Raw genomic sequence first — 12,023 nt, forward strand, 5'->3', positions numbered from 1 at the left:
CACTCACCTTTGAGTTACCTCTTGCCATGAAACACATGGGTGGTGGAGGTATAGGTGCCTCATCACCATCATCTTCATCATCATGCATGGCAATCCCCACAATCTTTTTCTTGGATTCTTCATCACTTGAGTCACCACTTGAGGATTCACCATCCGTGATCCATTCTCCAATGGATTCTTCATTATTTGAGTCACCACTTGAGGATTCATCATCCGTGATCCATTCTCCAAGGAAAGCCTTGACCTTCTCTTTTCTTGTGAAAGACCCTTTCTTCTTGTCGCCCTTCTTCTCATGACTTTTCTTAGATGTCTTGTGTTGATTATCATCATCTTCTTGTTTCTTGTTGAGCTTTGAAGGCTCCGGATAATCATACGAGAGGTGGTCATATTTGCCGCAATTGTAACAAATTTTCTTGACATTGTCCTTGCTTTTCCGGGTACGAAACTTGTTTTTCTTGGGGTCATAGTTGTACCCTCTCTTGTTCAACCTTGACATCATCTTGGAGGTCTTCCTCATGAGAAGTGCTAGCTCAACATCACCATCTTCATCACTTGAATCTTCGTTAGCTTCATCTTCGCTTGAGCTTGGTGATGGAACTTTGCACTTATTCTTTTTCTTGGACTTATGATCACTCTTAGCTTTGAGTGCAGGATCTCTCTTGTCTTGCGGTGGATCAACTTCTCCCAAGAGGAACATCTCATGAGACCGAATCTTCCCAACAACATCACTCACTTCAAGTGTTTCAAGATCTTTCTCATAGAGCAATGAGGTAACGATGTTGTACTTGGGCTTGTGTAGACAATGAAGGATCTTTCGGATGATGTCACTAGTAGACAAAGGAGAAATTTCAAGAGCGTTAATGTCCTCAATAAGCACATTCAATCGAGCATACATTTGTTCAACCAACTCATTTGGAAGCATTTTGAATTCATTAAGTTTTTCTTAAGCACTTGATATTTTTCTTCACGAAGCTTTTTAGAACCAACATAGATAGCTTCAAGTGCTTCCCAAATTTCATGAGAGGTCTTTTTGCTGTGAACACGAGCAAAAATCTCCTCACTAAGAGCATCAAACAAAGCATTATTCGCTCTAGCACCATATTTGACTTGATCTTCATTCCAAGGACCAACAATAGGTTTTTTCGTGACCGCCCAAGCGATGTGATTAATAGCCTCAAGGTAACCCGTCATGCGAGCTTTCCAATAAGCATAGTTTCTCTCATCGAGCTTGGGTGGACCACCACTCCCCCGGCCATTCTATAGGATTTTAAGCCTAAAATGAGAGCCCTTGCTCTGATACCAATTGTAAGGATTGTGGTCCAAGAAGGAGGGTTGAATTGGGACTTTTTCAAATTTCTACCTAGTCCTTAACCTAGACTAGTATTGCCCAATCTACAAATTTGAAACCTAGTCACTAGAGCACGGTAGCAAAAGGTCCTTAGGTAGGTAAACACACTATCATGATCATTTTGTCTAGATGGTTGCACACTAGCAAGATTAAAACCTAAGCAACAGTTCACACTACCATGCAAGTTGTCATAGTCAATCTATAAGCAATAAAAAGCAAGAATAACAACAAATGGATTTAATTGCTTGAAATAAAAGTAAGAGACACGAGACAACCAGATTTTTTCTCTTGGTATCGAGGAGTTAACGCTCCCCCTAATCCACGTTGGAGCACCCACACAAGGGTATAGCTCTCTTGCTTCACCAATGAGCAAGTGATCACTAAGAATGATCCTTCTCCATCTCCGGAACGGCGAGCTTCACACCGTGTACAATCTTCTTGTCTTGGGGCTCCCACAAACTCCAAGAGCTCACCAAGAACCTCCCGATCACCCAGACCGGCTAGGTGCCGTCAAACACCAAGAGTAACAAGCTCATAAGCCTTCACTTTACCTACACTCAGTTGGCCCTAACTCAAGCACGCTTGCTACACTTGCAAAGGTTGAATTCTTCAAGGTTGAAGCACAATCAATGTACTAGATCTTCTCTCTTTTGCTCAAAGCACTTTCTCTTCTCAAGGGTGGCCTCAGGTATTCAAGGTGTCAAAGGAACTTCAAATGAGCCAGGGGGTGCCCTTATATAGAGTGGAGAGGATCACATAGCCGTTGGAAGTCCGCTGCAGAAAAACCGTGACCATCGGAAGAACCGACGAGTTAGAAAGTGAATGCGTCGGTTCAACTGATCTCTCTGTGTCCAATTAGTAGCCGTTGGGTTTCTGACACAGTATCGAGGTTTGCGTCATTGCACCGGTGTATGCTCCGTATGGGCATCGGTTCAACCGGTGCTGAAGAGGTTCACTGATCAACTCAAACAAGCTCTCTGGAACATAGTACATCCAATGCACCGGTGGTTGATTCTGAAGCGTCGGTTCAAACGGTGCTGAAGACGAGTTGAGGTCTACCAAAACATGCTCTCTGGAACATAGTACATCTAATGCACCGGTGCTTTGCTTGGGACCATCGGTTCAACTGGTGCTATAGAGATTGTTGATTTGATTTCTGCTTGCATCCAGAGAGATAGACCGACAGGGGCGTCGGAACTTCCGCCAAGCGTCGGATGCACCGATGATAAGGCATCGGTTAAACCGGTGCTGCTGTTTTTCTTCGTTTTCAACTGAATTGACTTGAATTTGAATGTAACTTTGATTGTTTCTTCTTCCAAGCGTTGTGTTAACTTCTATTGACCATTTTGGGCTGTTTTTGAGCGAGTGTGCAAGATTTCTAAGGCCAACTCAATTTTGGTGAAGCTACTAACTCATGAACCCCTCTTAATAGTACGGTCAAGAACTAAAAACTATAAACCCTAGCTAAATCAAGTGTCCTTCATCTCCTTGTGACACTTGAGACTAGAAAGGTCTTTAATCTTTAAAATTGAGTCCTTGGCACGCGTGGTTGTTCCGAATTGAGGGGTCTCATTTCACATTTCATATGAGACTAGACTAATCACTAATTTTTCCTTCAAAACATACGTTAGTCACATACGGTTGTCATTAATCACCGAAACTTACCATTAATATCTATCGGTCTATATGCGCTTCACGTCCATCCCTAAATGTGAATACTTTGAATGATAACAAAATACAGTTTTATGATTTACGAATTATATAACGACACACAAAGCTCGATGCACAATCTATATTATAAATTTTGAAAATAAAACTATATACGCCCGGTTTAGTTTCCGCATGCCCTCCATCACAGCTAACAACAAAAATATGGTACCTTCATTGTTTTGTTCCGGTTCGTCTGGTTCCCATATACTAGAATCCAAATGTACACGGTTACGTTGTTCGCTGGTCATAGCTGCGTACAATCAGCAAAGAGGGGTCAACACATCATAATGGATCACACATGTCAGCACCCTAATTAGATATTTTTTTACGGCAATACCTCTAGTAACCGGACCAGCTCCTGGCTGTGTCACGCATGTTTGCAGGGTTCTTGGTGTTTTAACCTGCGTAACTGTACTTTGCAAGGAAGGATGGACCATCATAATGAACGTTATATGCAATGAAGAAAGGATGACTGTTGCATGCTTTTTTTGATGAGTACTAAGGAGTGCTTTGCATGCAATTTCAGAGGTTTAAAATTTAAATTACCAATACCTTGCTTATCCACGTTCTTCATTAGACGATTCTGTATAGATTTTGTAATTTTCGCGTGTCTTTTTTCTGCAGAAAGTCGGCTGTACCGTTCCCTATCCATTTTCCTGACACGATCCTCTGGCGTAATCTCTTGTGGTGCTTAAATTGGTTAAGTGACGTCCCGATTAGTTAGAACTCGAATGAAGTAAATTTATCAAACGAACAACGCTCAACTAAACAACTTATATTCCCATTTCCTGTATGACAGGTTGCGGGCCCGGCAATTGTTGATGGTGTTGAATTGCAGACGGAGGCATTTGTTGGCAAAATAGGATCATCCTCTACCAGATACTTCCTGCGATAATAATACTCTCTTGCCTCTGCACGCCTTTTCTCCTTCTCTTCCTCCAGCAAATCAGCATATTTACTGGCAGATTTTTTTTTTGTCCCAACAGAAGTAGAACCTATAACACACTGAGACCCTGCATTGCCAAATTTGTTTTTTACATCACAGCAACCAAAAATGATATTAAATTATAGCAGGCATACCAGATATGTCCGAGTTTGCACCATTACTGTTGATGGTAACACCAGGAACCCTGGACGGCATTGGTGGATGGCCAGTGCATGCTACCTTTGATGTGTTACCATCAAATAAATGGTTGTCGTGCGAAGTACCTTATACCAAAAAGACATCACAGTTAACTATATGCACGAGTAATTGAATCAAGGATAACACTGAGGGTTTTACCTGATTCAAGTACGGGTATAACCATGTTTTTTGTCTTTTTCCGCTGATAATTTTCACGATCTTTTGCACGTCTTTTTTCCTTGTCTTCTTCTGTCATGGCGGCGTTCCTTTCCCTTCTCCTTTGTGGAGCCCGTTCATTAGGATCAATGTTCTCCCGTCCATCTTCACCTACAAATAACATGCAGTGTCATCACAAACACCAAATAAAATGAGAATCCGTTCAGAAACATTGACTACAAGTTGCTTGTTCTTTTCCGCTTCATTGGTGCCAAAGACAGGTCCGAAGCATTGTTAGAAACATCCGTCAGTGGCCGCCGCCGATCCATTGGTGCACGAACATGCACCACTTACGTTCTCCTCGCTCCTGACGAAACGGCGATATTTCTCTACCCTCGAGGATGGCTCGGCGGCGCGTAGAGGATCGGGGTGTTGGCGGCTTCGGCGGCGCGGCTGCGTTGCTTCGGCGGCTCGTAGAGGATCGGGCCGGCGGCGCGGCAACGAGGGGTGGTGGCGCGTAGAACCTGCAAGTTGAGAATTATTGATGAAACCACATTGAGCATTACCGAGTACACTGATATTTGTGATGTCCCAAAATGGCAACCTCCCCATCTTTCCATCATTCGGATCCATGTCTGAGAAGATGAACCAACAAATATATGAACCAAACCCGTGTAACAATTTCTACATCTCACAACTTTGTAATTTTGTCTATATATTTAAGAATGAAATTACCATTGCCCCAATTTTGAGATTCCACCAGGAGCAAAGAGGATTAAATAAACTAAAAGATAAAAGAGTATATTAAAAGAAAAATTTTACAAATTGGGCAACAATAAATCTACTCTTATTTCCAGGAAATAAGAACTAAGCTGTTATGTGCAAAGAGTAAACTGTCATAGATAGGATAATCTATCTGCCCAAGAAAGAGTAAACTGCCCCTGTCCGGCTCCCTTCACCTTTCACCCCTTGTGCTCATGAAACTGATTCATAAAAAGCTTTGCTTTTTGCAAATAAAGGTTTGCTGCTATAGATCATGAAACTAAATCATGAAACACATGAACGAGCATGCATAACTCACGCCGTTAGGGTTAGGTGCTCTCACTAAAAGCAGCCAGAAGCAGCCACGAAGATTAGCCCAGCACAAATGGTGTCGTAGTAGATAGAACGTACCTGTGTTCGGTATCAGACACGACGTCAACACCCACACCCCCTGAGGCTCAGTAGTCAGTACCGCTGAAGAACACCAGGCAAGGCAGCGGCGAACGAACTGCAACACCGGCGCACGATCGAAGCTGTGAAACAACCTGGAAAAGGGATAGGGTACGATCGAACTGCGGCCACACGAGCTGGACCTGGACGTGGCGAGCACGGCGTGGTCGATCTGAGTCGTTGGCCGCGCGGCGCGGCGCGGCGAGGCGAGGACTGCGGCGTCAGCGAGAACGGCAGCCGCGACTCGCGGCGGAGGCGTGGACCGCCGCATCGACCCAAGGCGGAGGGCAGCGGAATCGAACCGAGGCGGCACCCGCGAGGTGCGACGCGGCGTCCGCTCGAAGGGCAGCCGCGGCTCGCGGCGGACCGCCGCGGACGCTGGCGTGACGAGCACTGGCGCGGCCGCGCAAGGTCTGCGGTCTGATTGGCGTAGAGGCCACCACCGCCACGGACGCTGGCGTGACGAGAAGCGGCGCGGCAACGCAGGGTACGCAGCCTGATTGGCTCGCCAAAATTTCGCGTCATAGATCGCGGGCGGCAACGCTGGGTGGGGGTGGGGGGGCCTCACACAGGGGCTGCGTAGATCGCGGGCGGGTACGCGCGGGGGGTAGGGCGGCGTAGGGTGAGAAAAAATGGCCCAAAGGCTGGGAAACATTTTAGAAACACTCATTTTTTTCCTTGTTTTTCTAGATTTCCTTGTCCATGTTCCTTTCAGGTGGGGACAGTGAGGGGGATGTGAGAGGTGGGTAGTAATTTTTTTGGTGGATGGTGACTTTAAAATTTAAGGTTCTTTATAGTATAGAACTAGTAGGGTGCACATGCGTGCCGCACGTGTTTGAAGAACAATGTTGCGAGAAAACTTTAAAAAACTAATTATATGGTGAAATTAAGCAATGAGATTTTAGTAGTAGTTAAAAATAAAAATATATATTATTTCTAATATAAAAAATACCATGCTTCAATTATTAATGGTGATAATTGGGCAATCAGTTGGTTCATCTACTGATTGCCATTCTGATGATTAGCCACACAAGATTTTGAAACCAAAACTATCAATTTTAATACCAACATTTTTTTCATAAAGTGTAAAGACAGGCATGATGGGGCTGAATATCAGAGCAGTCTTAGTAGGCATGACATCAGCAATTATTACAAGATCTTATGTTATCAATTATAACAATGAAGTAGTATAGATCTAAAGAAAAGATCAAACATTCGTAGTGACCATTTTTTATCGCCCAGATCATTCAAATGATGTACCCATGGCAACACCTTGTCGTATGAGATGCACACCCACCGAGATTTGATAATGATCGGCCAACTCGTAGGCTGCAAAGTTTGGGCATAATTAAGTTAGAAAGCTTCATCAAACCATAATATTATAACCATTATCAAAAAGGCAGACAACTTGCCTCCTAATATTATACTTGTAGCACATCCCTGTACACGATGTTTTTAGTTCTTTTCCTGGTTGGGTCCAAATCTTCATTAGGCTTTGACAAGACCCATGTTGTGTTGCGTGATACACCTCTAGACAAAGCTAACATATAGTTGTCCATGCGATAGTTCCCCTGTGCTTTGTTGATCGCCATTGCAGAACTTAATCTAATTGGAAATTATTTCCTCTTAAATCTGAATGGAAGTGTAATATCCTCTGACGGAGATAGCGGGATCCTTGGTATAAAAACCCTTTCCCCAGAATGTTGGCCATTGACAAATTCAGCATCAATTGCATTATCCTCAAAACCCCTCACCACCAGACGAGTTCCATTGCAAAGGCCGCTGTGAGGATCTAGATTACGAAGCAAAATTATAGGACAATTCTTCTTGACCCTGAGTTCATGAGGAGGCAATCCATTTGGTGTAATTGAGTTAAGAAAATCAACCGGGTAAATATTCTGCAAATCGTCATCAACACAGTCAAACCTGTAGTACACCTTTTCTTCACCTGGGAACATATCAATCATCCTTGCATTAAGCCGGTCTACATAGTCATTCCTAGTTGAGAGGATAGCACGCTCACGCATGTACCCAGCATTGTTATAGTTAACCTTAAGATCTAGAAACACGTGTTCAATGAGGATGTCAATTGACTGCTCAGATTCATATTCGATCACTATGTCATTAGGAAGTTGAACATAGTCATTTCTGTACGTTTCCTCAGTCCCATTACCGATCCTTAATAAGAACTCCGCGTACCACTTGTCATTTTGTGCTCTCATGTTTTGCTTAAGACGGATCTTGATAACCTTTTCCCATATGTACGAACACAGAAGGGTTGCATCAGTTATCTGAGCCCTTGTTCCATGCGGAACAACAGGAAGGACCTGCTGAAAGTCACCTCCGAACACCATCACTTTACCACCAAAAGGTTCTGATGATTCCATTATATCTTGCAATGACCTATCAAGAGTTTCAACTGCTTCCCTTCGTGTCATAGCAACTTCGTCCCAAATTATCATAGCTGCTTTACGTAGCAACACGCTGTCCCACTTTGTTTTGTAAAATTGCATATTGAGTTATCACCAAGTTTAATTGGAATCTTGAACCTTGAATGTGCTGTACGACCACCGGGCATGATAGAAGCTGCAATGCCAGATGTTGCAGTTGCAACTGCAATGAGATTCATTGACCGCACTTTAGCCAGCAATGCTCTATAGAGATATGTCTTGCCGGTTCCACTAGGACGATCAACAAAGAAGACCTGACCTTTACCACTATTAACATGAGCCATAATTTGATCGAAACCTGCCTTTTGTTCTGCATTTAAACTGTCTACAAGTGCCAAATCTACCTCATCAAAACCAATTTTCTGCTCCTCAGTTAGCTCCCTAAAGTAATCTCTTGATGCAAAATCTATTAATTCAGAACACATAGCAGTTAGCAAAACAAAAAAAAAATCATGTCTTGCAAAGCAAATAGAATAACATAATTATGATTGAAATAACCATTCACAAATCACCGAACCAATAATTATTATATAGCGATGTATATATAATAAAATACCATATAATTTTATAAACTTAAATAACGCTCTATGTATGAAGCTATTACCTGACTCATCCAGATCAGGTAGGCCATAAGCTCTTATATCTTTTCCCATCGATCCAATGATATCTGCAATATTTCTTAGCACCATCTGAACGACTGAACTTGAAGATCCATGAGTACGTCAAAAATCTTCTGACATCGCTTCAAAATGTTTATCCCATAAACCACGTATATTTGTGTACTCACAAAAAACAATAATTGTGGCAAACAATCTTCTTAAAGCACGTGGCATCTTAAATGTTGTAGCTTCAGTCATCGCGTCATCGAGCGACTTATCAGTCTCCACCAGCCCCAATGCCTCGCATGCTTCTCTAAAGCTTGAATATTGGACACCATGGACAAGCCGAAGGAAACCATACGATGTGGCACCTCTAAATATTTTCTAGCAGTGGGATCAACACTGTTAGTCTTGAAGTATTCTGTAAGCATTGACTTCTGTGATTGTGCGCGTTGCACAACATCATCTGGATTATCATTTTCACTGAACGGGACCATGTGCATTCCAGGGAGATGCACTTTCATCTGAAGAACAGGAGGTGACATTGAGTAAAGCGGAAAACGATACAACCGGTATATGGCCTCAATAGCAGTACTACATCGAGCCTTCCTGTATTGTTTGATCTCATTTATTTCAACTTGAGCACTATCACTGGGACCGATTGAGAAGGAAGCACAATCATGACCCTTGTAAATATACTTGTATATGTACTTCACCGATTTAATACTGCAACAAACCTCAACATTAATATGACAATTATACCTCATTAGCAACACAGGATTATATGGTACAACCCATCTAGTATCCAACCATTTATTTCTGATAAATACCTTCCGACCATTTTGATGCCTTCTATACACTGGATATGCATCCTTCCCCTGCTGAGTGGCCTCACAAAACTGACGTGGATATTTAAAGCGACATGCTCCATCTACCATGCATTCACACTTCTGATTAATAGTACCACAGGGACCATGCATCATATGCTTGCAAATAAGCTTATGTAGAATAGGGTATTTTTCCGGATCAGGAAGCTCAGCAGATATGTACTTGTCGAAATCATCCGGACCACTTAACTTGGAATCTTTATCCATAATCAGAAGAAAATGCTCATGTGGCAGCCCCCTTTTCTGAAACTCCGTCACATGAGCCCAAGCTTTAACCTTACCAAAGTGATGTTTATTTATCAGGAAATCCATAAATGTATTTTCGCAAAATACCTGCTGCGGTAGCAAGTCGAATATCAATGCTAGCTCCAAAACTGGTGAACGAGAAATGTGCATTGAAATAGTGGATGTTGTTTCTAAAATACAAAGCATTTTTATCTGTCTGACTCGTGAACAATCGACGAAGCTCCATGGGCACCTCTGGTATGAAAATATTGACCTTCCCTTGCCGGCAACAGAAACCGAGACATTCTCCAGGAAACTTTAGGGCACCGCAATACTCACAACCGGAGACCTTACGTAATATGTGGTGCTCAGATGGCAAATTTTTATATACTTTGTCGTATGGATCATGATCCGGCACAACAATATTAGGATCTACAGCCGTCTCATAATGAGTTTCTATATACATAGAAAATTCATAAAAATAATTAACTACTAACTATTAAATCAGAATTTAAAAGTAAATATATTGCAAAGCCATATTTCTAAATTGATCAACACCTGCATCATTGAAAACTCTCGCCTCATCATCTTCATAAAGTTCTGGTCAACCTTCGTTGGGCAAGAAACAATCCAGGTCTTCGTCTATTATGCAGTAAATATTATATATCAACAATCTCGTGGTGCACAATAGATTAAATCAACATAACATACACATTTATCACAATAGATTAAATTACCTTCCAATAGTGCAGTTGCATCATCTGGCTCCCAAAGCTCCGATGAAAATTGACCGGTATTCCTTTCGTCGATATTGATCATAGGCTTAGCTGATTTTGATCTTGTAGTCACATTTGTCAAACAAGATTGTCCAGACCCAACAATAGGTGTATGTGCTGGTTCAACTGCGTGAAGTCAGATGTAATTTCATAATAACTAACATAATGGCATGTGAAATAATGGTTTACATAAATGCTCACCTTGTATATTCACTTGTTTTTTCTTTAATTCATGTTTCGCTGTAATCTTCTTTTGCTTCTCGCTGTCCGGCAAATTGGCATACCGTTTCCTTTCCCTTATGCGCTTTCGCTCTTCTGGGGTATCGTCTTCATGAACGCAAACTATAACACATGCATATCAGTTCACCAACAATTGTCACCTACATGCGACTTGAATAAAAATGATTTTAACTACCTCCACTATATGTTAGTGTCTCAAACACTAAAGGTGCAGGGCTGTTCAACGATGTAGATCGAGCTTTTTTCTAAGGTGGTAATTTTCCCTCGCCCTAGCACGCCTTCTCTCTTTTATCTCTTCAGACCAATCGTCTGGAAAAGAACAAGTTAAGATATAGCAATTAAGATAACTACACTAATAGATTATGAAAAACATATTAGTACGAACCAGGGTCATATGTACTTTTCTTCACGAAATTATCATTTCTACGGATCCATCCCTCACCATCCTCGGAGGCAATACCAATATCATTTATATCACTAAAATTGATATTGGACATCATGTTTTCATCTTGATTAGAAGCCGATATCACTGAAACAGAATATATATATTTTGAATAAAATATATACTTACAAAAGAATAAACTACTACAGATATTCAGCCCTTAAAAATGGTATTACCATACGAAAAGCTATCTCCAGGATAATTCTCCCTATCCGCAAGTGTTGCTTCACTTGTTTTGACAATGGAAGCTGGCGTTGGGGCCAAGCAACGTTCAAGCTCTGCATCCATTTTCACACGATTATAATTCTGAATGTCAGAGTTTGAATCTTGTGTTTTACCTTCCCTACATTTACAATTCTCTCTCCCCATTGCACACCTCCTTTCCTTCTCATCCATTTTCACACGATAATTCTGAACATTAGAGTCTGAATTTTGTGTTTTACCTTTCCGACGCTTATAATTCTCTCTCACCAGTGCACGCCTCCTTTCCTTCTCCTCCTTAGGTAAACTGGCATATTTTTTACGCTTCTTCTGACGGGCTTGTTCAGTAGTGTAACAGCCTGAAAATTCATATTAAAAAATCATTCGAATTCAAGACTTTTTTTTAAAAAAAATCTAATTGCATAAACTCTTTCTTGAGCTCAACTCCTTATGCGCCTAATCTTCCTCAAACTTAATCATCATTGTCTCTCACACACACTCAAGGTACAAAATAGCCCGCTAATAGCTCGCTATTGTCCGCTATTAGTTTTTTAAGAGATCTCCCGCTACGCTATACAATATTTGTCCGCTATGTCCGCTATAGGGTTTTTATAGGATTTAGTGATAATAAATGTCCACTACTTCCGCTAAAGA

At 41.7% G+C, this 12,023-nt stretch overlaps 1 protein-coding gene across 1 annotated transcript; it reads right to left on the reverse strand.

Moving 5' to 3' along the window:
- Positions 1 to 7,165: 7,165 nt before the first annotated feature.
- Positions 7,166 to 8,688, reverse strand: LOC120713441 (ATP-dependent DNA helicase PIF1-like). The gene is made up of 3 exons (XM_039999403.1): positions 8,604 to 8,688; positions 8,076 to 8,405; positions 7,166 to 7,992 (listed from the first exon to the last, which is right to left on the reverse strand). Exons 1-3 carry the CDS (start codon positions 8,686 to 8,688, stop codon positions 7,166 to 7,168), a joined length of 1,242 nt encoding a protein of 413 aa, XP_039855337.1.
- Between the last annotated feature and the right edge of the window lie 3,335 nt (positions 8,689 to 12,023).

The sequence above is a fragment of the Panicum virgatum genome, chromosome 6K (assembly GCF_016808335.1).
Source record: "Panicum virgatum strain AP13 chromosome 6K, P.virgatum_v5, whole genome shotgun sequence".
Taxonomy (NCBI): domain Eukaryota; kingdom Viridiplantae; phylum Streptophyta; class Magnoliopsida; order Poales; family Poaceae; genus Panicum; species Panicum virgatum.